This window comes from Cylas formicarius, unplaced genomic scaffold, assembly GCF_029955315.1.
Source record: "Cylas formicarius isolate icCylForm1 unplaced genomic scaffold, icCylForm1.1 PGA_scaffold_6__28_contigs__length_40554024, whole genome shotgun sequence".
In the NCBI taxonomy this organism is placed as follows: domain Eukaryota; kingdom Metazoa; phylum Arthropoda; class Insecta; order Coleoptera; family Brentidae; genus Cylas; species Cylas formicarius.
This window is the reverse complement of record NW_026844347.1, coordinates 26,339,385-26,366,873: the sequence shown is the minus strand read 5'-3', so window position 1 is coordinate 26,366,873 and position 27,489 is coordinate 26,339,385. Positions and strand designations below refer to the sequence as shown.

General features: G+C 33.8%; 1 protein-coding gene across 6 annotated transcripts in view; it reads right to left on the bottom strand.

Annotated features, from left to right (window-relative positions):
• LOC132704027 (disintegrin and metalloproteinase domain-containing protein 11) overlaps nucleotides 1–27,489 on the bottom strand; it is a 627,178-nt gene that overhangs the window by 20,256 nt on the left and 579,433 nt on the right. For 4 of the 6 annotated variants that reach the window (XM_060673633.1, XM_060673636.1, XM_060673637.1 and 1 more), the window contains 9 exons: nucleotides 27,119–27,443; nucleotides 24,669–24,902; nucleotides 23,131–23,354; nucleotides 17,955–18,122; nucleotides 15,876–16,065; nucleotides 13,319–13,547; nucleotides 13,086–13,266; nucleotides 12,312–12,477; nucleotides 4,436–4,574 (listed from right to left, as the gene is read on the bottom strand). In XM_060673633.1, the coding sequence (XP_060529616.1) occupies nucleotides 4,436–4,574; nucleotides 12,312–12,477; nucleotides 13,086–13,266; nucleotides 13,319–13,547; nucleotides 15,876–16,065; nucleotides 17,955–18,122; nucleotides 23,131–23,354; nucleotides 24,669–24,902; nucleotides 27,119–27,443 (1,856 nt within the window). Of the gene's footprint in view, nucleotides 1–4,435; nucleotides 4,575–6,866; nucleotides 6,973–12,311; nucleotides 12,478–13,085; nucleotides 13,267–13,318; nucleotides 13,548–15,875; nucleotides 16,066–17,954; nucleotides 18,123–23,130; nucleotides 23,355–24,668; nucleotides 24,903–27,118; nucleotides 27,444–27,489 lie in introns of all 6 variants that reach the window. The other 2 variants (XM_060673635.1, XM_060673634.1) reach the window with 2 other exon arrangements.

The window sequence follows — 27,489 nt, the reverse complement described above, 5'->3', positions numbered from 1 at the left end:
TTTTCTTAGCAGTGTGGGATCCTGGTTTAGGGCGATTAAAATACAAACCCTTTTGTTTTGTAGAGGTGGTTTATTTTGGTCTGAAAATTTAGACGATGACGTTTACTTTCGGTGTTAAAAGTCTTACTTTGAACAGAATATAGTCAAGATTGTTTTCTAAGAAAATTCTTGAACTTTGACAAAGATACGCTGAAGATTACTTTATGATGAAAGAATGAAATCTATTTTAGGAAAGAGTTTGTATTTTACTTAATACCTATGGGAACACTAGATACTATAAGTCACTGTCCAATAATATATTTTCATATTTCAGCAATTAAAACCGCTGTTTGGAACTGTGTTTCTAATCGGGCAGTCAAAATTTGAAATACGTTTGTTTCTCAAAAGTGTCCTCAGTTCTTACTTCTAACAAATCGTTATTAGTAACTGGTGCAAAAAATGTTTATCTGTTGCATGATGATAAGACGGAAGGGTTTATCAGTGATATAAGAAAGTGGTGTTAGTTCCATTGCTGTCTATTATTAAAAGTTTTAACATTTCAGCACCCCAATTTTTGCCTGTGGTTCATTGAAGGATTCGGATTTTTATATAACATTCTGTGAATTCTGTAAATGAAACGAATTTTACTTCATTTGAGTTTTCATATACTTTTAAAAATAAAAGTTGATTTTTATGATACCAGAGATTGCCCTGTATTTTACAAGAAATCTGGTCATTTGATGAAAAGGAAAAAAACATTACTCATAATTAAAATGCGGAGAATATGTTTTATTAAAAGATCATCTTTAAGATGTTTCAATAAAATAAGGAAATTAGACTATATAACCGATTGATGTGGTTTTCTTGGCTGCGGGGATTATTTCTGAATCGCGTTTAAATATTTGCGGCTAGTTTATAAATTTATGTTAATGAAGGAAATCAATTGTCAATAGTGTCATAATTTGATGCGATTTCGTACCATAAAAAATAACAAAAATTTATAGTTTTGTGTCCTGTTAAAATCTTTGCGTATTTTTTTAGAGGCTCTACACCATTTGATTGTTCCATCAACGATTTTAAATCCGCTTGTTGAATGAAGCCGGCCTGGAAATAAGTGAAAACGAGCTCTATATATTTAAAATTCAATAATATGATTTTCTGTATATACTGCACTGTTAAAATTTCCTTATAGCTCAATAACATTTTGTCAAATTCCCAGTAGCAAAACCTGTAAACCATAGTAAAATCCATTACTATGACAAATAATGGACAATATATGAGCATGGAATTGTTTTCTTAGAATTCAATTCTATTCACTATGGCCATTCCAATTATAATTAATTAGCATATTTAAGTTACGGATCTTCAAAAACAGCATGCAGACAGGCTCCCAAAAACCGAGGTCATTTTTTGATTTATTTTGCTTTAGTATGCTAGTAACCTAAACATATAATACAAATTGAATACTAGATTTGGTAGGTACCATCATAAATAAAATTTAATTCAATGACCATTAGTGTGGCACATAAAGTAAGAAGGCGTCATTGTACAATCGATTTTCCTACACTTTTGCGGTTTATTATTGAGTACATTTTCCTCTAAAGCCAAAATGAAAAATTTGTAATTTTAAGACCGTATCTCATTTGTTGTTACTAGTTATGGCAATGTTTCAATTTTTAGACCAAGAATTCAATGGCGTAGTGATTATATTTTCCTCAGGACCCACAAGAATTTAATTTTAAAATGAATGTATGGTTTAATTGCAACATTTTTCAAGCATGTATTAAGATATATGTAAATTTGAATCTGATATGGCATTTACAGTCCATTTTCGTACTAGAAAGACGGAAAACAGTAAATAACAAGTCAAATTTAAAATAAATACTATCTTATCTCAGTGTTAGTAAACAAATTATAAAACTGTGTACATTTTTTTTTCAAAGAAACTTCCACAGGCTACCGTAATACGTTTTACAAATGCATTCCTCCTGCGTCGGTTTTTGCTGAGTCGAAATTGCTGATGTTTCGCCAATCATCCTGTCGGCTTCTTCAGAGCTTGACTGAAACTGTTTCAGGAGTTTTGTAAAAAGTAATTATTATTTGAATGCCATTCTTATATAGTACTGGCAACAGACCAATACCAAATTTTATTTGAAAAACTTGTTTTGCAAGTATTTTTAGAGCATGATTCACGAGGTAATCTAAAGTATGAAAATAGACGTTTTATTGTGGTTTATTTTTGTATTATTCTCTTGTGTATATGTGTAATGTCAGCAATATCCGAACAATGTTTTATTGCTTAATTGGACATTGGACATTGCTTACATTGCCTGGGTAGTGCCAGCAAGACCCGATTTTCCACAATGCCAGTATTTACCTTTAGGGTACTCATAAATTTTGAAAACCAACTTTCATGCATCATGTTATCATCAATGTATGTGAATTTTTTTCTTGGGTAGTTCGATACTAACGAAATACGTATTCGGCATTTTTTTCGATTCGAGTTATTATCACCATTCGGTTCAAGATCAAAAAATCTTTCAAGAATTGTTTCAAGCTTTACAATACTGTAATGAAGTAGCAACAAGCGAATTATGAAAATTTTGGTTGCGCCATAGTTCGGTTAAAGAAAAAGTAGCTCGTACCCATATTTTCCTCTTTTCTCCCGATAAGCTGTCTTCACTTACTTCTCGGCACGCAATACCTCTTATACCCAATAGGTCGCTCCTAAAGATTGTGCTCCTCAGTCTGATTGTAAGATTGCAACATAAAACTTAGATATCAAATTGCAAATTTGATTGTTCTTTTGTGGTAGTTAGCGGCCGGCATTTCGCTGACAAACGGTTATTCTTTTAAAACGCAACAAGACGCGTCGACAACCCTCCTCTAGACTCCAGTCTGATATAAAGATATTAGTCATCGTGCAGAAGAAAACGAAAAAAAAAAGGCAAACAAAAGGACTCGGTGTTTGTTCGAGAAACTATCCAGTCAGCACTTAACAATATGTGTGTGTGTGTATCTAGCGGCGACAGTGCGATTGTACTTTGGCTTTGTTCGATATTTTGGCGATTCCACGGTTTGTGTTTGTTCTGTGCGAAGGGGGGGGGGGGGCTAGGTTTTTGGGGCAAACCATTTGTCAACGACTATCTCTGCCGCGAGATCGATTGTTGCGAAAGGCTGCCACGTAATTTTGTTGTTCAAGGGCGGATGGTCCATTTGTTATCGCGATGTTAAGATCGAATGTATCTTAGAAATGAGCAATAACTTTCGGATTGCCACAAGTGTAGAGTACACACGCCGCACAGAGGCGAATTTTTCGGGCTACCCGGTTCAAATTCCAAAAGTTCTACGCGAGTATTTTCAGAAATTTTAACTTGCACTTGGATTAAAAACAATTTTTGTACAAAGTTGGCGCTTTGACATTGTTGTTTGCTTAATTTAATTCATTACAGAAACTGTTACAGGAGTTGAGTAAATTATATATATATATATATATATATATATATATATATATATATATATATATATATATATATATATATATATATATATATATATATATATATATATATATATATATATATATATATATATATATATATATATATATATTACGGTTACCTTTCTGTTCATTAGAGCTTTTAAAGTTTCCTAATTTTACTTATGATTAAATTATCCCATAAATTATAGTTAACCAGTTTTTATTATAAATTTATTAGATATATTGAAATGTTGCCAAGTAATATTTTTTAAAATTGGTAGCCGACAAAAATCAATATATCAGTTTTTTTGCCTTTTCGCTAACATGAAATTAAGCTAAATACGGAAGACGATTTGCATTATAGTCACGTTTCCTCTGATCATTTAATTTTGAACAGTTCGATCAAATAGCAAAGTTTCAGTAGTCTAAATCCTATAGTTCAACTTATCGTTTTATCAGGCCTTTTGTCTGTGATTTCTTTTTGAATAAATGTAAGTTAGGTTATTTAAATTATTCTGTTCATTTTGCCACTTTTGTTTGTTTTACGCATATATTGTTGCCAAGGATCCGAAAAAATCTTCTGTGTATAAAAAAAAAGTAAAATAAAAAAATCCCAATTGGCGAGCACATAGTGTTTTCTCAAAATTTTAGCATATGTCGTTTATTTTTATTACAAACGAATTTATATTTCGAAAGATCACCAGACAGTTTTTTTAAATCTCGTAAATTCGCAACAATAGAACTCTCGACCAAAATGCGAAAGACTCAAATGATATACGTAAGTGTCACGTGTTATTAAAGATTAAAGAACAAAGTTTCGGTAAACATACGGGTAAACAACAATAGTCGGCAGCAAAGTAGCAGTAGAGAGCGAAATATAATAAAAAAATTCAAGCGGCGGATGCTGAGAATAATAATCACTGAGAATCGAACAAAATCTGCTACCTTGGGTATCGGATCATTCTGCTCACTAACCTGAGACAGAGCGAGAAGTTTTTATGTACTACGACTGACCTGTAGCAGAGGGCCATTGTTGCAAATACTATGAACACCCCCCCTACCACCGACATGAGAGTACCCACGAGAAATACCGTGTTGGACCCGTGATAGTCTTCTGCGGGGTCCAAAAGCGTGGATCCACGAGACCGTTTGGTTTGGTTGCGCAGTCGCAGATGCACGTGTGGTTGCGGATGTTTGTGCGTCAACAGCGGCAGACGGTGTGTGGGCGCGTGCGCGTCATCGGCATGCATCGATACACACGCAGCCGCACACGCCGGGCAGACAGATAAGAGAGAAAGAGAGGAAAAGCACAAATCAGACATAAACAACACTGGTTGCACATAACGCGTCGTAACATCGTATCATTTTAAGTCCCAATCCACCAGCAACGGTTTTGAGGCGCGCGGAACCTTCCGCTCAACGACACAAAGTGCCATTTTGGCACTATTATCCGCTTCTCTTCACAATTTACCCAACTAAATTGATTTTAAATTAATCGAGTGAATAGCATTCGTGTTCCATTTGGAAAGCAAGGAATTGATGGATTTTGTAAAATTCATTGCTTTCTTCAGGACTAATAAGGAGGATTTTTCGTGCAAATATATACAGCAGGCTTTAGTATTAGTAAGTTAAAAATGTTTATTTCCTCCTGTGTGATGCGCGATCTACTTAAGTTTTTTTCTGTATATTAATATCGAAAAGCACCCTTATTAGTCCTGAAGAATGCAGCCCAAAATCCATAAATTCCTTATTATATGTAATAATAATAACACCAACCCATTTCCGAGTTAATAAACGAAAGATATCGACTTGTGGTGAACACAGGTCAGTCATGTGTTATCCAATCTGAGGCAATTAGAAGTCGCATATGCAAAACGACCGACACTCCTTTGCGAAGGTTTACCCTACAGAGAATCGTAAACGATAATAGCGAAAATAAATTAATGCACTAACGGAGACAGTATAATAGTTTGAAAATTAACCCTTTGCAGTGCGACGCCGATGTTAAAACCAGGTTATTAAGGCGCAGTGAGAAGATGATTAACGGCATTGAATCTATCTAAATTTCACATATCAGATTCCCGGATAAAGTAAGTAGTGTAGTAGTGTCGGTTCTAAGCCACGTTTGACGGGAAAAGTTGAATGGTCGTGAATCGTTGACTAAGTTCGTTTTACACTAGTTAAATTTGAATCATTAGATCGAGAAATTTGAAATTTGTAACAATTATTATTTAAAGGAAAGAAGTTCATATAAACATGAGTTCGGAATTTGTGCTAAATATACTAAAATTAAAAAATGTATTTCCCTTTTATCTTGTGTTTCCCTGTCATTTACACAAATAGGTTTTAAAGCAAATTTTATTATATAATATTTCTTGAAAAATGTTTCTTGAAAAACCCCCTAAATTGAAGAATCTTCCCAATTTCATAGCTGAAACATGTCAGAGGCGTGCTAGAAAAAAGTTTTGGGGGAGGATAAAAAAGCATCTACCTCTCAAAACGCATCACCTTATAGATATTAAAATTCTTTAAAATAATTAAAAAAGGCAAATTTCAAATTGATGTCTTTGAAAGTGAGTGATATCACTAATATAATAGAATCGTATCAACAGATTTATCAAAATAATTAGAGCGGATAATGCTTTTTGTTTGGCATGCAAGGCGACGACATTTTCAAATTTCAGCTGTTGGTATGGTTGGTTTGTGCCCTGTATGGGTTATGGAATTTTTCGATATTTGAGAGTACAATTTCAATATGTAAAGCGACCGAATAATTTTTAAATTTAGTTTAAGACAATTATTTAGTATAGTGCGTGAGGGTAAACTGTGAAGAAAGCAACAACCCCGGTATTGATTTCTAAGCTCCCATGCGCCTTTGCTAAAAAAATAATATACATTAAATACAGAAAAATTCAAATATTATTAAGTACAGTACACACAGCAAGTCAAAAGTCGATTACAGATACAATCAAATTAGTTCTTGTATATTACAAATTTTGAAAAAAAGTGACAAAATTTCACTAGCATCGCGTTGTCACGGTTTATTAGTTAATATATGGTATACATATATATTTATATAAATACATATGTACGTGATTAACTTGGAAACGTCTAGCTGGACTGCTGATCTAGCAGAGTCATTCATAAATATCCAAACTAGGAGCACTCTATTTTCTTTTACTATTTTAGCTTAATAAAATTCGATTACTATCCTAAATAATAGCATATTTGAAATATTCATGGATAACTAACTGCCGCGAGACTCAGCTGCGAGCTACAGGTAACCAAAAACACGCGAAAGTTTGCCACTAACGAGCGGTTTTGTTATTCTACAACATCACTCCAACGAAAGCGGATATTTACAATGGGCGCATAGTACCATAGTGTGTTTTGAGTGTGTCTGTACCTGTAACAAACAGCCATTAGAGCAAAGCACACGAAAACCAACATCACTACGAGCACCAGGATTCCGACCATGATGATGGTGCTCAAGCTGCTCGTGTGGTTAGCCCCTGAAAATAGCAAGTTTCGATCCCAATTCTAGTCCATCGCGTGTATTTGTCGACATTTTGCCGACCCATCGCGCACAGTGTTCAAGCTGGATATAGTGTTTTTTTGAACTGTCGTTCGTCTTGCAGCTTTGGGCATTACACTTTCATTCTTTGAAATTTGTGATTGAGTGAAACCTAAACTTTTTCTACTCTCTATATATAGAATCAGTGTTATTCGGTGGCAAATGCGCGTATAAAGCCAACAATAGATTACTCTCTCTTTACCAGCTTTCTAAGTTATTCCTGTCTCTAACCTAGTCTTCTTCACGTATAGATTTATAATATTGTGTTTTGACATTTTTAGGTTTTTTAGAATTTAGAATACATTTTTCGCTTTTACTTTTTGTTAATATAGAAAGAAAGAAGTATAGCGATAAGGTTTAGAAAATTTATCGTGGAAAATTTAAAGATAAGTTTCTTTCCAAAATAACGTTAAACACTACTTTTTGAAGTAAATGTTGTTTTTAATTGTTTCGTTTTTCGGATTTTTTCGATTGCCACATATAAACGGAGATTGAACATTTTTTTATTTTTGAAAATAAAATATGTGCCCACAATATTTGTTAAATAGAAATTTTTCATTCTTCTTCATATATTGCAGATTATGCCGAAAGGCAACATTTAGGCACCAATCAAAACGTGTGAAATTATAACTGAACAAAGGGACGTCGAGCATATGCACACAGCACACCGCCCAAAATGCTGTCCGTTTATTATCCCAAGATGCGAAAGCTTATGTACACAGGACACTGCCCAAATATTCGCGACATAATCCTGAATAGATTTAATCAGGTACCTGTAGCAAACGGCCACTACCGCAAAACATATGAAAACTCCCATTACGGAGCCTCCCAAGATGAAAACCAGTATTAAAGTGCTTAAACCGCCCACGTCATTGGAGTCTGTCAAAAGAATGTACGTCGTTTTTATTTAATTCTACATAGTATCCGGAAGTTATAGCTTACAATTTTTTAGTGAAATAACCATTGTTCCGTGTATGGAAGCAAGCGATTTAAATTATTTCAATGTTGCAATACATAAATTTCCTAAACGTTTCAACCATCGGAAAAAAGTTTAATAAACAGGCATGTAATTTTTCGAAATCTTTTAAAAATTGCGATGGATATTTGTACACAAAAATAAGTTGACACAAATAAAATCGAAAATCATCTTAATTATCTTATTATTATTGATAAAAAAAAACAGAAGGTTTACCAATTTTTCACAGTATTGTTCGTTTGGCGTTACCTCCGCTTAACTAGTATACATACAACATACAGTTCTTAGATACAAAATATAGCGGCTTGATCAAATTCCTTTTTCACTATTTTTGCAGCCAATTATTCTAACGGTACCCTTAGATTAGATCGATTAATTAAAAACTGCTCCTATCTACATGTTACAACTGTTATACAGAATGAAGATTATGTAGAAATAATGCGTTAAAAGAAAAATCATGTATACATGCATATAATAATTAATATTCCATATTCCATATTCACACCAATTTCCTTTGCCCCTGTTTGACTTATAATATTCGATAATTTATAATAACAAAATAAAATTAAAAAAAAAGTTTCCAGAATGACATTGATAAATCATCATCACCCTTCATAAAAATCATCACTTAGGAAGGTTAGGTGATTTCGAAAACATTTGGTCGCCATCATTACAATTTCCGTGATTTATACGTTCCACGATTTGAATAAGTATTGTACTTGGAAAACTTGGAAGATAAATAAGGAATAGTATATAAAATATTTTGGATTCGGATATTTTTCATAATAACTTTGTTGCGGATGATGGAACAAATCTCAAATAACAATCATAAAGACCGAAATAATATGTGCCGCATTAAAATCGGTTATACTTGTGGATTAAGCGTTTATTGATTCCTTACTGATGGGTTAATTATTGTAAAATTGTGTGCATTTTGCCAATAATCACATTAACGTGTTGTGTACTATACTTTTTGTCAATTGTCAAAATAATTGTGCAGCCTTATTCTTTACTTTAAATGTGTCGAAAAACATTGTCGAAATTGTTACAAAGGAAGAGTATGTTGTTTTCATATATTGTATTGCATTGTATTGCAGAATTTGGGGATGGTAAACCAGCCACAGTACTATGGAGAAATACTTTTTTTTAATAAAACACTCTGTAAGTCACATTTTATCTACAGTTCGTAAATATCCAGTTATTAATGAATCATTCATTTGTTCACAAGCTTTGGCAATTCCTCAATACCAATTTTTGGTGGTTTTACGGTGTATTTCCCTTATTAATAAATGTAGCGTGATGCGGCTTTCTTTACCCCGTATACTTTTTTATAAAATCAAAGGTGACAGGAAAAGAAATATCAGAGCTATCCTAGATTTTTACATACAGGATCATTTCGGATAATGTTTAGGCTGTATGTCTTTAAATAACTTTAAAATTTTTTAAAAATTAAAAATACATAACACATAATCGCAATTTCAAATATGGGAAATGCAGATTTAATTCCCTGCCAAAATAAGCTTACTGAAATTAAACTACTAATTACAAAATATTGTTCAACAGCCAAACTACATTAAACAAACGTACCTTTTCCCATGGTATATTAATAAAAAAAATTAAAATTGTATTGAAATATTTTATTAAATATATATATTTTCGTTTAAAAATATTTTTGAAAAAACAGATGAATGAAGTTATTATAAGATATACATGGTCTTCCATTAAAACAACACAAGTTTAGTTTGTACCTAATTATAGGTTAATGGATAACCGAACTACAAAGGGTGTTTTTGAAAAACGAACATTTTCAAAATCACCCTGTATCTAAAAATCCAAAGCTACGATACTTTTGTTTGTGCCACCTTTCATGTCTGCAGGATTGGGTCACGAAAACCGCAACACACTTGCATCACTAATATAGGAGGTGCGCCCTAAAGCCATAAAAAATGGGACACACTGTACATACTTCGGAAGTGGGCGTGACCGACTCGGAAAAAAACTCCTTAAAATACATTTCAAGTCCGAAAACAAAGTTGCGGGCCATCGCAATCGTACCGAATGCATAACGATCTTCCAAAAGACCTAATCCCCTCTCACTTCCCTGTGGCTTAAATCCCTGCCGGGAGATGTTCCAACTGCCAACGATGCGTAATACTGCGCGGGAATTATTTTAACGATATTTCGTTTTGCTTTGCGCGGCTCAGTGAGATTAATTCAGAATCCAGTGACGTGAGCGTCGGATACCTTTTTAGCTATGGAAAAACTTTTATATTATAATGCGTTTTATTCGACCGAAGAGAGTCGAGAAAGAGTCAAAAGTTAAAACGGATTAGCTTTTCGCGCGGGATTATAAAATTAAGTTTCGACGTTGCCGGCCAAATGTCGCGATAAATGAGAGATTTTCGGTGTACGTTTTGGCGTTTTTAGCATATGAAATGGTTGGTAAAGTTTTTCGGAATAGCATTATTTACGGCTGCTTTTTTAAGCCGGCTGCTGCGAAATTATACAAAGTTTCCAACTTTGGCGCGCAGAAATTCGCCACGTTTTTCCTCGGCGAAAACGAAATGGGAACAAAATTGGTTAATCTCGACTCAATATATGGATATTCTGCACAAAATACGAGAACTGAAATCGCGCAAATCTGGTTAAAATCCTTTGGTTTTAATTCCAAGCACTTATTGAATACGTGGGGCGAGTATACCCCAGAATTATAAGAGAGTGTTGAAATCCGATTAACGCCGTATAAGTCAATAGTGTTCTTAATAATCGGCAGGGTGTGTGGTACACTATCTTAGGGTTGCCCCAATATGCGGATCATATATATATATATATATATATATATATATATATATATATATATATATATATATATATATATATATATATATATATATATATATATATATTGCAATAATAACAATAATAAACTTTACAAGTTATATGGGAGCAAATATAATATTATTTAGCATTTTATTTAACTTTAATGGTTCAACAAGAGAGATTTAGCAATATAGACAAAAAAAAACGAGAAATACTAAGACAAGAAAGATTTTTGTCGCCAACATGAGTGATCGACCATGCAAATCAATGTGAATAAATCTACGTTTCATTTGTTTTTCATATGAACTAGTAAAATTATTTATTTTACATTTATTAATTGTAATTGATTAACTGAACATTTAAAGCTGAAAGTTAAAGCTCTGTATTGACGAGACTTAGCGGCTGATTGTTTTTATTTAACAGTTTATACACTAAAATATCGAACAACGGCGAATCAATCAGTTCAGTTTTGTTTTACTTTTATATTTTCATTTCATGTATGTGTTATTATTAGCAACTGATTGAAATTTCCGCATACACGCGCCTATGAAGGGTGCACCCTTCTGATAATACTGATTAAAACTCAACTAAACATCTGTATTCTTGTTTAATTGCATTTGCAGGAAATATGTGATACATTGATGAAATCTGGAACCATTTTTTTGTTACTCTCTTAAAATTCTGAGGCTGCTATACTGATCGACTCGATTTAATTCAGACCGGATCAAACGAACCTTATTCTCGATAATCAATAACCAAGGTGTCAACTACTAATCCCGCATATCATATAGAGGGTACTTAATGGTTTGCCAAAATTTTGTGCAACTAAAAATAGCTCTCGATGCACATTATGTATTTACGATGTCTTAGAAATATATTTAACACGGTTTCTTATATTAAAAAAACAGATTTTTGCTGTGCCTCAAAAGTTTGATGGTTGATATTTTCTTAAAATTATTATAGAAATTATCTCACACAATTAAGACTGTATAATTTAAACAAAAATTGGAATCATCAATGCAGGAATTCTAAATTCCGAAACTTGCACCTAGAAACCCCTTCTATACTTCCCTAACTGGCGTAAGTAAGACGAAGTAAGTAACGAAGTGACAAGTTAGCCATACCTTAGACGTTGTTCTTCACAAATTTTTTAGAAGCAAAATGTCGTCGCAAAATCTTTGTCACAAAATATTGAATTTATAGGAACTAATTAACTTTTGACACAATGCGACTTTTCTTATATGTCGGCAGTCCCCTGGATGTGATGGTTTTAGATGTATTATAAATTGGATTAAATATTAATCATCGATAAGTAAACGTCTCCCAGTTCAAATTGCTGGAAACCTAAACCAATGAAATTGCGCAGGTAATCTAGAAAAATAAACCCTCTTCAATTGAAACGCATTTTAAGGACGTATTAAGTAGTTAAAAGTAGTGGTCACAGTGCGCAACACACAATACACAGAACGACATTTACGTACCGTAGGGGGTTTCTTTCTTTTTCATGTGTTCCTGAAGGTTGGTCGCCGATATGTCGGCCGGCGGAGTGGGCAGGGGTTGGGGTGGTGGAGTAACCTCCACCTGAATTGAGCAATCGGTCCCCGTGAATCCCGTCTCGCAGTAGCACTTGTTCTGATTGGTACAGTACTGCCAACAAAACGATTTCTTCAAACATCGGGTCGTGTAATGGAGTAACTCCTCATTTTTCAGGGGATTGTTAAATAAAAAAAATATTCATTGAGTTTTTTCTGTTAAGTTCCATTAATAACCTAGGCTTAAGTAATTTATACTTAGGGAGTAGAAGAAACCGAATTAAGCTAAAGCAATGGGTTTTAAAAATCAGATCATATTGAAATTAACTATTATTGGAATCTTCCTCATTACAAATAGGTTCCAAAGATGGACCGAACTGGTTCGAGTAAAGTAAGACATGCGAGAGGAAAACCCACCTCTGGCGTTGATATTCTTTAAAATGGAACCGACTATGGCTTCGTGGTTTCTTAAATTCACAAAACATTACAGAATAGGAAATTATCCGTATATCTTGATATCCCAGAAAAAAATGGAGCGGATCAACAAGTAATGACAAAGCTTCCTCAAATAAAGGAGATATGCCGTACCCTTCCCCATCCCTTTCCTATTGTTAAAGTGCAAGTACCAAAAAATTAAGGTTACTACAGGTTAGTTTTTTTTTGTGACAAATTTAAAGATAGGGGCCGAGTTGCCTCTCATACCACCCTGGAGCGCTCACTTACCCCGTGACCAGAACATTCGATGACGTTCGTATTGGACGGGCATTTTTCCTGCGTGATGTGCGGAAATATACTGGTGCACGTCTGATTTAAGCAAATCAGATTTTCGCCGCAAGGCGTTCCATCTCGTACTAACCCCAAATGGGGAAGATCACTAGTCTTTTCTCCACTCGTTGTCGTCGTCCTGCAAGTCGTTAGAGTACAGGGGTAGTCTGGCGAAAATTACAACGACTTACTTGCATTCGTATTCTACCCCTTTAATGGAAATTATGGTCCTAGAGTAGAGTTGATCGAGGCCATCGACGACCGGGTAACGGTTGCCTAGTTGACACTGCAGTGATCCGCAACGCACGTTTTCCGGCGAGCATTTCAAAAACCTGCCGTTGGTGTCGCTGCCGCAGTGGCCGTTTATCGAGCCCTTCGAATTAAACTGTTCGAAACACTCTTGGTCGGCAGCGATACCACCTGCAACCCCATTTTCACTTAAGCAATAATAGTATTGATAATAATAATAGAGCCATAGAGGTATGGATGATACAAAAATCAAAACGAGGAAATTTGTTCAATAAAAGTGACGGCAAAGAGAAATTTCCAACCCAATCTTAGTTTCAACCTATTTAATGATTAATTTTAGGTTATAAGGTCAGAGCAAAGAAGATTCAATCCTCCCCATGTAAAAAACGTACTACCTGTGATCAATTAGTGGCATCTTACAGATACCACATCGATATGGGCGGGTCCAAATAAATATTAAAAAAATCTTAACTAAATATCAAATAAAACGGAATAACCATTTTCTTAAACGATTTAGGAAGTTCCAGAAAAAAATCAGTTTCTAGTTTCGAGAAATTTTAAAAATGTAAACTATATTCGAAAAATATGACATATTTTAAATAAGCCTGTTTAACGTTTAAGAGATATTATTTTTATGAGTATATTTATTACAAGTAAAAATCAGTCTCAACCTCTATTCTAAAGTTGAACGAAGGCAAATATACGGCAAATATAAGGAACATATTGTAATGACTTGTTCTAGGAGTACGTAAACATGAGATTATTTAGTTTTGATTTATTTAGTACGAGCGGCGCGCATCGAAGCGAGTGCTTCAAAAGCTTTCCAAAAGTGTTGCATACTATATTTTTTTACGACTATAAGTTTTAAGCTAAATTGATTAGATCAGAAAGACATAGAAAACATCCGATTGCTCCCAAACCCGTGCTAGTGTTTGGTCGGAAAACCAATATAATTTAAAATACAAATTCTGAAACAATCATGAACTATTCAAGTAAAACCCTCAAAAATTAACCAAAACCAAACCTAAAAAAATTTTGGAGATACTTTTATACCCGTTACCGTACTCAATTAAGCTGTAATCTAAAATGGGATAACTTGGTTTAATTAAAATTTTGTCGAAAATGCGAAATTTTTCATAGCCGTTTATCTATTGCAATTGCATTATAAATAAAATATATGTATGTTATTTATCGGAATTCGACACGCCGTAGAATCAACGGGCAAATTGCTAATTAATCCGATTAAAAATCCCCATACGTTTCGAAACCGCACAAACGAGTAGATAGAAATGGGGGGGCATTTTAAAACGTGAGATATATTGTGGTCGACAATTTCAGCGACAACAATTTTATAAAATCAAATGCAAATTGATTAGTTTATTTTCGGTACGAGCAATTTACAGATAGGCAGCAGGTTATTTTTTTAATTACTTGCCGAATAACAAACGTGCCCAGGATTGATCAGTGCTAGATGACAGCTATCAATGACATTTTATCCTAATGTTACCCGACAAATCACTGATAAAATACTATCAAACTTGCCACTAATATAAATATGCCTATTTAAAAGGTGCAATGTAAAAGACAAAATTTTCAAGAACACTTACTGAAGTCCTAAAAATATTGATAATATAATTAGATATTCGTAAAAACTACAATGCTTATGTTATTTGCTTTGGGTCAACATAAACATGCCTATTTAATAGGTGCAATCTAAAAGAAACAATTAATAAGAAAACTTATTAAATTCATAAAAATATTGATAACATAATTAGATATTCGTAAAAGCTATAATGCTTATGTTATATGCTTTGGGCGAACATTAATTGCGTTTTTTTTTCAAGATGAATGCAGTTCTGGAAAAGTGGTGGAAGAAGTGTTATAAAATACTGCAATCTTAAAGAATGATATATTTTACCATGTAATAAATGTGTAGAATAGAATATTAAAAACATAAAAAGTATGGCTACCTGGAAGCATCTCCATCTATTTAAACCGCTTGTGTAAAATACTGTCACTTTAAAAGTGTGGACGAACACTATGGAAAACAATTATTTAAGATGCTTCAGAGTTCCTTTAGGTTAATACATATAAAAAAACCATAAGAAAACTAACCAAGTAAAAAAAATAACGACGGTATTTCTATTTTAGATATGATTATAAAAATAGGTTGTTATTTGAAAAAATGATTTTCGCTAGTTTTTTAAATTTTAATTTAATTGTTTTTTTTTTCAGCATTCGGTATTATGAATTATTGAAATTTCTAACTAAATTTGTTCGACAGATTATTTTCTACAGCGTAAGATAATAGAGTAAAATTTAAAAACATTTCGTAAGGGAAAAGATTACATATATTGTTCGGTTTCATATCTATGTGCCGCCATATTAAAAACATCTTAATAGGATTGCCCCACCTAAAATTTAATTCCAAATTTTCACGTTCTTGCTACTTTTAGTTTTTCTGTAATAGATGGATGAAGTTCCCGGTGGAATGCTTACCGTAACCCCATATATGTTCACACTGCAGTGCTAGAGTGGGGCACACCCCGTTGAAGCAATATCCAGTGTCCTTGCCACAGGGGCTGCCATTTTTCTTGAACACATCCGACGGACAGTCGCCGGAATCTCCCGAACATTGCTCGGGAAGGTCGCATTCGTTCGTTGCGTCTCGGCAAATGTGTCCCCGCTCCTGAAATGCCCGTATTATTAAATAATTTTCAGTTGAAGAGAACAGGGGAAAAACCAATAGAGTCAAAAATTGAAAAAATTGGTATTACCAATTCAATACGTTATGCGCAGTGTGTATTTTATTAAAGCAAATCGCTAAGGGGAACATCAAACGGACTCCTGAGATATTCGAGGTAATAATTTTCGTTTTCTTCTTATTTAAAATAAAAGAAAAATCCCAGATCCCGAACGAAGCCTTTGATGTGGTATCATCCGAACATGTTATATTTAAAGGATGGAAATTTCTTTCTTCTCCAAGTTGTACACGAAAAATGTTAATGTTCCTATTACGCAGCTGAAACAGTTAATGTTCTTTGAAACAAAATACAAAACCGTTTATCATAGAGAAAAATATAAGAGATTTTTTAAGTCACCATTGATGCAAGATTAATGGAAAAATCCAAAATTTATCTCTGCTAACCAGCCTGCACTACCATCTGAACCAGAAGATGTACCCGATGATGAAAGAGATTTTTAGGAATCAGATTTTTTAGTTCAGTTTGCAGTCTTGTTCTTTTATTATTACGTAGAAATTAATATAATGGTGAAATTAGTCAGTTTTAATTATTCAGTTCGCTTATTTTTTAATAAAAATATCTAGATATCTATCAAGCAAAAGTAGATATTGAAATAGTTTGCTGAAAACTCTAGAAAAGCATCGGCTCCCTATCGTTTTGGATTTTGTTTTCTTTCACCTGAAAATTATCATTTTTGGACTTGGTTAACTTTTCCCCTGTTTGCTTGAATTGTGATATGAGGATCTTTTATGTGTAGGTTTTTGACTTCTTGCAGAATTTAAGTTTGTCAGAATTAATTTGAAGTTGTCTCAGAAATTATGTATGGGATATATAGTTGTCATACAATAATCAGTTTTCCACCATTTTTAATATATATCTATTAAGAGCTGAAAGGTTATGATAATGCCTAAAGCAAGCAAAGAAACCAAGTAATTAGTGAGAATAAAAAACTTTATTATTAGGTATTCATTATTGTTAACTGAAAACTCAATTTTTAATGAATTCTTAGCCATTTTGGCTAAGAATTAAATGGAAATGTATGATAGATCAGAATTTTCTATCATTCACCTAACAATTTTCAAAAGTCGGTTGCCAAGTAAGCATCTAATTAAAATCGCTAATATCACATTTTAAAATAGTTTGCACTAACCAAAATGGAAAAAAATTGACAAACTTTCAAATAAAAGAAGTTCGAGGAAGCTTTTAGTTTTTTCTTGCATAGTTTCTCATAATAACTTTTAGGTTGCCGTCCTTAGCATAAACAAATATTTTTAATTTCAGTCAAATTCCGCATGTATTGCTATACAGAAAATTCAAGCTTCAATTCCCACTATAGATTTAGCTTTTGCGGGTGTTTGATTTGTTTTTCTCAGGTGATTGTTTTTGAATCTGCTATGTGAAAAACTGCAAAATTTATTTTGGGATCTACAGATTTCTCGGTCGAAATACCTTTCAACTAAATTGCTCCGCCTTCATTTCTTTAAAAATTTTAAATTTTAAATGTAAAAGTAAAGAACTTTTTAGGAGTTTACAATGAAACCGCAATAATATTTTCAATTTTTTACAACTCATTCTTTTTTTTTTAAATTTCGGTGAGACGGAAACAATCAAACACGAGAGTTATTCTGTCATACACCTGTTATCCAGCAATTCGGTTCAAAGCAACACCAGCGGCTTTTTCTCGTCAACATTTCACAGGGGTTCTTGTTCGCTTGGGCATTACAGCCTCCCCTGGAGCCCCACAAAGTATCTTTAATCTCCACCCTTCCCAAAACAACTCGGATATCAAAGCCGCCTCCGTCGCCGCCGCTTGTTATTGTTTTCGTGTACTTACCTTAAGTCTACAATGCTCGCAACAGGGTCCCGAAGCGCATTGCGCCTCTTTTGTCAATTTACACGTGATGGGGTCGCAGCAGGGGTCGATGTTGCGACAGTTATCGATACTGCCGCAATCGCAGTCTTCGCCTTCTTCGACTATGCTGTTGCCGCAGGTACGCCGATCCTAAGTACATAAAGAAACATTCCAAAACCCCAGGGTTACATCCCAGATGATATCGCACTATGTCGTTGATGGTACCATAGTTCCAAAGTACTTTTCGTCAATCCCATAGATTACGACAGTTATGAATCTGCCCTTTTCGTGTCCACTAACATGCAGGATATAAGTAGGTACCAAGACACTGATTATTAGCAATCTCAAAAAGAAATGGCAACATGATATACAGGTTGTTTTAAAAGCAAATAAGAGATAAAAGTTCAGATTTTCACGAAATTTTATATTTGTACATGACAATTGTTTCAACAACACCGTGTCTTTATCAAATGTCCACACATTTCATAAAGACACGTTGTTGTCGAAACAATTGTCATGTCAAAATATATAATTTCGTGAAAATCTGAACTTTTAGTTGTTATTTATTTTGACCAAGATACTGATTATTGGCAATCTCAAAACGAAATGGCAACATGGTATACAGGTTGTTTTAAAAGCAATTGTTTCGACAACGCTGTGTCTTAATAAAATAAAGACACGGTGTTTTCGAAACAATTGTCTTGTAAATTTCGTAAAAGTAAAAAGTTGAAAGCAACAAAGTTGAATTTTTTAAAACATAAATCTTTTTTACGACCAGAATAAGGGATACGATACGATATGATACAGGTTTAGGTTTTTAAAATAATTTGAATTTTAGAACCTAATTTTGATTTTTATAATACATAAGATATGTAAACAAAATCTACATAGATAGACCATATTTCATATGTCTAATTTAATCTAATTTATTAACAACTTCAAGTGGCTGTAGCTAGTGTTGGGATTGGTCAATTGACTACTTCTTAATTGACCGGTCAATTGAATTTTTAAAAACATGAATCGATTTTACGACCAAAATAAGTGATATGATATGATATGATACAGGATTAGGTTTTTAAAATAATTTTAATTTTAGAATCTAATTTTAATTTTTAAAATACCTAAGAAGTATATAAGGTATGTAAGCAAAATCTACAGTAGAGTGAATGTAGCCATAGACCATATTTCATATGTCTAATTTAATCTAATTTATTAACAACTTCAAGTGGCTGTAGCTAGTGCTGGGACTGGTCAATTGACTTCTTCTTAATTGACCAGTTAAAAAATGTTTTAAATTACATCTTGCAAATGTAGAGTATTATATATCATTATCTGTTTGCGATGTTCAATTTACCTATAACCGAATACGATACTTAGCGATTCACGGAATCACAGAACGACGAGAAGGTGACGTAACACACAATATAAATAAGTAAATATAAATTTCAAATTATTTTTAACATTATTTTAGTCAATTGACACAAAAAAAGTTCACCAGTCAATTCCGCAACCCTTTTTATAGTTGGGTCTTCGCAAAATACGAGAAATTGTGTTTTTCACATTTAAGTGTATTATCAGAGTAGATTGTAATGATTAGAATTAAATAATTCCCTGCGTAATTTCGCGATGTCAACCCTGATAGTCTGGTCTAAAACAAAAGAAAACATTGCGCGGGTTTGACGTAGCAAAGGAAAATTATATTTCAGCTTTTCGGAGCGCGGGTGTCAAATAGATACGGAATTCATACCGCAGGATCCATAGGGGGTGCCAAATATTTACTACAGCGTAGCACTCCTTTATACGGAACTTAACGACTACAGAGAAATGATTGAATCAGGGCTGGGTTTCATTTTGGTCGATATTATAATCATTTCTGAGAAAGATGAAAACTAAAATAAAAATCAAATTCCACTCAATGAGTAATTTCACCTCAATATTCTAGTATAGATAGGAAATAAGCAAATTCAAAATCAAATATAACCAAAAACTAGTTATTCCTGATGCAAACACCGTCCACGTTTATTTTTAAGTTATGGGTCACGAGAACGATTTTAGATGCCCATCAGAAAATTCAAAATAACTCTTTGAAGATCGAGTTTTAGGTTGAGCTATAAAATTTTTGTTCATGTAAAGATGTAAATTTAGTACTTTTATGGTTCATTGCAAATAGAATATAAGACTAAATAAAAGAAAAATGTGCGAGCTGTTTTCGTTGTTTACATGATGAAAACTAGAAATTATCTATTGAATTCTTGGAACTTCAAAACAGAATTTAGCTTCGAAAATTTTTCTTCTTTAAAATTTTGAAAAACTAAATTCTTTAAGGCAGCTTGTTAGTGTGAAGGTGAATAACATGAAATTTGTAAAATTTTCTGATCGGACGCAAAAGTTCAATTTGAACATAAAAAGATTTGAGCTTGTTCCAGCGTATTTTATTTTATCTCTGTAAACAATTACCAGTTTGTTGGAGTCAAACTATCACCGTTCTTATTTATTTCAGCTGAAAAATGAGGAAAATTGCTTTTCTGAGCTATACCTGCCCCTTCTATGTCGGGGGTTCGCTCGCCCTCCCCGTACATCTTCGCAAAGCAAACTCGCCTGTCATAGGATTTTTATAAGTTCTAAGTTTGGAGAACTCGCGTATAGCGCATAAATCCTTAGTCAAATACGAAAACGCTGTTCGCTGTTGAATCTTTTGGATACGTCTTTTTTCTGCCGCCGGCTTTTAAGGCGGAGTTATTCGGAACTTGTCGACTACGGGACAAATAATCGTTTATCGCGGAAAGATTCGGCGAAGTTACGAAGAATGAAAAAGATGGCAATATTTGACAAAATGTCGGGTTCTTGAATAATAAATAACGTTACGCTATACAAATCAAATAGTTGCAGCAGTAGGTATTATCATTCACAATAAAACAGAATCGAAAAAATGAGTTAACTCGTTAATTGCAGATTATTTGTGTGAAAATATTTTGACTTTCATTAAGCTCTATGCTTAGCAGTTATTACGTATTTGTTTGAAAAGTCTCACTTATAGTTATTTTTATATTTTTTATGTAAATTTTGTAAATGAAAACGGCATACCAGAAGAAAATTTGGGTGATCTGCTATTATCCCCAATTAAAAGGAAAAGGTGGAAACTATGAAAAGTCACAAAACACTTTTAGCCGTCGTCAATGTCAATACATGTAAAGTGAAATCAATCGAAACTCTAAAAATTGACAACAAACTTTTTAAAACGGTTTATAACTAACAATTTCTTCAGCAATCATTTGTTGTTATCAACTTAAATTTTTACCATCGCTAACCAACGTTACTAGTTTTGGTCTGATTGAATTATGGTTTATTTATCGATATCTATTGATACAAAGAAAAAATATCTATACATTTTGCCCATAACATTTAAAATTTTTGTTGTTATTTAACCCTCTTCATTTTTTAAGTTGTATTGTATTGTCCCGATATTTCGATATGGCTTGCTGCTTAATTTTTCTAAACTCATCATAACCCTTAACCGTGATATACGAACGGAATCATTGTACATGGCGGACGTTGTTCCTGTCCATTCCATTAAAGTTAAAAATCGGTTGAAAAATTGTGTCGTTTAATTTAAAATTTTGATTAGCATGTCTTTTAATTGCATAGTTAGAGGCGTGGTGCCTATAATTCTATGAATTATTGTTTGTTTTATGCGGATGTCTCTGGATTTGTATGGTGTATTGGTCGGTTGTGTGATCTCTCATATTCACGCTGGTATTCAGACCAGATGGGAACGGATATCCAGTGTGAGATAATTGCTGACCGAACGATCTTAAGCTCAGTATTTAGTAGTTAGATAGTACTTTAAATAATAGATTCAGCAATATTTCTGAAAAAAAAACACATTTTTTTATGAAAAAGCAAATAGCGTACAATTTTTTTTAAAGGCCTTGTAATTCATTAAAATATCAAATATTTAGAAAACTGTTAAGATTAGTAAGAGCATAAGGTATAAAATGTATTTAGAGTCAACGGTAGAATTGAAATATTAATAGCAATATCCGGTCTAGCCCCATGATTTGCAGTAATGATGAAACCAGCAGAATCTTCATTGAAGTTAATCCATTCTGAAGAACACTTATACTTATACACTTATATAACAGATACTTAAATTACATACAAATGTAGATATTGATGCACAAAATAGGATTTTAAAATGTATGTATATGTAAAATCTGCGCATTTACCGACTTTGTGTCATAATCTACCTCCATGTTTTGAAAGGACGTATATGTTTATGCACAATGTCAACTGACTGCCTGATGAAGTACGTCCGCACATTGTGAGCTGACTGAAATCCCGGCATGAACGCTCGGATTCAAGTTTAAGCGACATGCAATTTGCATTCGATGTAAAACTTTATTAAAAATTCCGCGACATTCAGCTCCTCGTTTTATGATTCGAGATAACGGGAATTGAGTGATGTCGGAAGAAGTACAAGCACGGCATAAGCACCGCAGAGTGGGGTACTGAATTATAAAAAGGAAAAATTCTAGACTTTATGTAATTTGATGTTTTTTGCTGTGAAATGATTTTCGAGTTATGCACAGATACGAGGTTTATTTCATAGTTCTTCACGTTGTGACTTGAACACTATCTCAATATGCCAATGTTTGATTAAACTCGTCTGAATTGCCACAAAAAGGGAAGAAAACTCCACTCTAATAATAATGACTAAAACACATTTCCTAGGAAAATTTCAGCCAAAAGTTCCTCTCTTAATTATTTTAGAAACTAACCAAAACTTCAGTTGTTCGGAAGTTCATAGTAATTATATTGTTTAAATGGACCGCCCTCCTCTAATCAACCTATATTATTAAATTTGTTAACTCTAAGATGATTCCTATCTAAATAAATCTATGCCTTATGTGGAGATACATTGAATTTTGTTCTGGTGATCACTTTTAAAAAGCTGTAAGCCCATTGTAGAAACTTTAAGAATATTTTTTAGGATATACGCGACAAAAACAAATGTTGATAAAATATTTTAGTACACGATTTACTACTGAGTTTTCGATTAAGTCCATTTCACGCAAATTATCAAGAATACAAATTGCGTCACAATTAAGATGAACACCATCAGATACGTGTAGGAGACCGCAGGTTTGGTTTTGCTCACCTGTAGCTCGTTGGGTTTGTTCATGAGGCAAATACCGTTGCCCGTGCGCAGCCGGTCTATATAGTCCGACATGCTGCACTCGCTGAATTTATATGGCTGCACATTGTCGAGGCCCACGATGGCCTTGGCCATAATGCAACCGTGCCAGTCTTTACAAAAACACTCTTCTCGGCCATCGTCGTGACCCATTCCGATGTTGTGCCCGATCATGTGGGCCATTGTACCTTAAATGAAATAAAAATATATTAACACTCAAGAATTTTAGCCGTCATGTTTTCAACTTTTTTCTTTTTAAATAAGCGGAGATCTAATTGCTACGTTACTTCTATGAAGACACTTTTAAGAATTGAAGAAAGAAAAAACATCATCTGAATTGCACTTCCCAATGAAGAAAAGAAAAAATAAGCGATTAAACCAAAAATTATACAGAGTAATTCAAGAATTGTTGGAGTGCAAGGGCTTAATTTTGCACAATGACATTATTTTAGGTTTGTCGAATGTATTTTTTTGGCAGATTCAAAATATATAAACAACCAAAACTAACAAATGAAATTAGAGGTGCTCTAGAAATGAATATTCCGGGCTAAGATCTGGATTAGTATCTTAAAATTACGTGAATGACATTCTTTTTTTAATATAACAACTTCTGCAGTTAACTAATACTATTTGAACAAAGACATTTCTTGTAAGAAAACGCATTTAAATTAAGACAGTAAATTGGGACAAAACATTTAATTTGTTTAAAAATTCAAAATTTAAGCAGTCTGAATTTCCTTATGAAGCAGTGCCTAAATAAAACGTAGTTAAAAATTAGTATATTATGCAATAGGTGCGGTAAAAGGCATTTGACGCACTAGTTTATTTGACACGGGCGGAGCGAGTGTTTAATAAATGAGTGAATTAGATAGTCGGCCGATTGTGTTGCATACTATACTTTTTCTACGACCGTTAGTTTTTATTCACTGTCACCGTCAGAATTGACAAACATCAAAATTCAAGGCGTGGGAAATATCTCCGAAAACATCAGATTGCTCCCAAACCCGTGCGGTAAAATCTCGGAAATGTCCGAAGTAGCTCGGATCCGTGGGAAACGAAACTGACGTAGTAAAGCAACGCTTTCTGCAAGCTAGATCGGTGTATAATTAAGTATTTTACAGACGCGAGTAGAAAATAGTATATTATGCAACAAGTGCTGTAAACGGCATTTGACTCACGAGTTTATTTGACAGGAGCGGAGCGAGTGTTTAATAAACGAGTGACTTAAAAAGTTTACCATACGTGTGGCATACTATGCTTTTTCTACCACCGTTTGGTTTTTGGGTACATTTTCGCAAAACATTCACTGACATGATCATCAGAATCGAAATATTTCCGAAAACATCCGATTGCTCTCAAACCCGTGCGGTAAAATTCCGGAAGTGTCCGAAGTGGCTCGGATCTGTGGGAAACGAAACTGACGTGGTAAAGTGACGCTTCCCACAAGCTAGATCGGTGCGTAATTAGGTATTTTACAGACGGGAGTAGAAAAAAACGTTTACCTGCTAGCAAGTGAGGTTCGTAGGTGTTGATGTCCACGCTGATTCCCACCGATTTCGGAGTGCAAACCATCGCCGGAACAGCAATCCCAGCCTCGCCGCCGACAAATACTTCACCGGTCAACAATTGCGTCGTGTCTTTGTCCACGTTGAACAATTTCCTCGTCGTATATGTGTTAAAATTGGAAAGTGCGTCGCCGATGTCTAAGTTACGATCTATTTGGGCCTGGTTTCCACCTAAAGCATCACCGGTTATTTGCGACAGTTATTTGGAAGCGCATTTTAAAAAGAGTAATGTGAATCGTGACGCTATTGGTTAAGGCTACAACAATTCCAAATTCAAATTATTAAAGTTTCTGGATTATGTGGTGTCTATATTGGTGCATTAGCGTAAAATGTGATTCAAATAAGTTTCTCTCGATTCGATTTATATTGTTATACTAAGCACGAATAAGCAGAACTTAAGTTTTGATTACTTTAGTTTTGGATTAATTAAAGTTTTGATTATTTATTCGTTCAGAAAATTATCCGACCAACGCAGTTTATTATTTTATTTGAAGTTACGGATATCCATATCGTGTCGTTTAGGCATCCTGCATTTCTATTGGCTTTTGCAATTTGTTCTCTTATTTCATCCTCTATGTTACTATCATATGATAATTTGATTCCTAAATATTTGATGTTCATTACTTGCTTTATAATTTGGTAATCAAGTTCCAGCTTACACTTCATTGGTTCTTTAGGGATTAGTAGTTATTTAATTTTTTTGACCGATATTTTCATGTTAAATTTCTATGCGTTTATATTAAACTGATGTAGTAATCTCTGCAAATCATCTTCGTTATCCTTTTTTTGTTTTTACATTTACTCTAATTATTTCGTGTAATATAATGTTAAATTATAATGGGCTTAGTTAGCCTCCTTGCCTAATACATCTATGGGGTCAGTTAGCTCTGAATTTACCCTCGCTTCTATTTTATTTCTTTTGTATTTATTTTCGATTCGTTTTATTATATCAAATGGGATATTTCTGTTATAAAGTATATGTATCGTGTATCATGTCCTGTAGATGCATTCTATCAAATGCTTTTTCTATGTCTATGAAGCATAAGAACACTGGCCTATTGTACTCAATTGATTTTTAAATAATTTGTCTAATTAGAAATACTGCGCCATTACAGATCTTCTACTTCTGAAACCTTGTTGTTCTTCAGAGAGTTTTACAAGTGCAGTTATTTTGTTGGTAATAATTTTTGTTGTCAGTTTCAAAGTCATGTATAGGAGGTTAATTGCTCGATATGCTTATCCTCCAGTCTTCCGGTATTTGCGATTTTCGTATTAACATGTTTATAAACGCTATTAGTTCTCTAATTACCTTGGGACCTCCTTACTTCAATAATTCATTCTGTATTCCATCTTTGTCGGCCTATACCGAATTTTTTGAATTTCTTAAGTGCGTATTGTACAATTGTTTTTAGTGGTTTGTTCATGTCTCTTTTTCGATATACTTCACCTCTATCAAGTCTTTCATTTCTTGTCGCTGTCCACGTATCATTCTTCAGATCTCCTTTTGCAAACCATGCAAGTCGTGTTGCATATCTTTTGAGAATTTTTCCCAATGTTCTGTTTTCTTTTTCCATATTAGTGTGTTTGTTTCGTTGTGAATTCTTTTATATACTTCATAGTCTTCTCCTGTTTTTGTAGACTTATATTTGAGATAGGGTCTTGTTTTCTGTTCACATTTTGGTGTACATTTTATTCTTTTTGATGTTCTGTCGGTTTTACGTTCCCCAAGCGCTTCTCTTGTTGCGTTTTTGATATTTTCTCTAACCTTTCTCCGGTGATTTTCTATATTTTCTTCTTCTATTACTGAGTTTTCGTTTATTTTGCTTTCCAATCTTGTTTGCCATATTAAAAATGTATTAATACATCATTAGAAACACACAATAATCCATTTACTTAACTCAATTTATTTAATAAGAAAGACTGGAAGTTTTGCTTAGTTTCTTACTAATTAGTACAGTGTCGTTGGTGACTTTTATTATTAAGGAAAGTGATTTGTAAGGAAAGCCAAATAGTTTCTTAAACACATCGATAATTTTATGCTGTTGTGAGTGTTTGAGTTTACGCTGAGTGAGTTTTTATTGGTATTATTTTATCAATCATCTCTCTGACCTGATATCTATTGCTATAAATATGTTTTATAAAAGATTCCGTACGAATAAGGTCACCACCACTTTTGTGGATGGCTTAATAAATTAGGTGCGTGTTTGTATGTGCTATGTTTATGGACAAAAGTAACACAGTTTAAAGGGTGCCTCTTAAACGCTTTTAATGGGCCATGAATTTTCCAATTATTATTCGAAATCCCCCTCAGAATGGAACAAAGTATTTTTAGAGTCACTGATTTACGTTACCCCTTTGGTAGCAAAAAGCACCGAGCGATCACTCACCTTGCCACGTTTCTATGTACACAACCGACACACGCGTATTTAACGTCCTAAAATATAAGTCCGCAATATTCGCCACTTGTATGGAGTCGTGAACCACGTCTATCCTTGTGCTCCCGTTTCTTTTTTCGAACATCGCCTTGTCTATCACCAAAGCCGTCTCGATGTACTTGGTCGCTTCCCGCACGTCTCTGCGTACTCGCATCTTCGTGCCGCCGGGCAGAAACCCCATATTTGCTGGGTTCAGTCGCCACTCCATGCTGCCCGAATTCGCACACCCCTTGTTCGCCTTGGTCCGCGCCTCGAAGATCACGTGAGGGTGCTTCTGCTGAAAAAAGAAAGTCGTGCAGTCACTTTGGGTTAGATCGCGTATG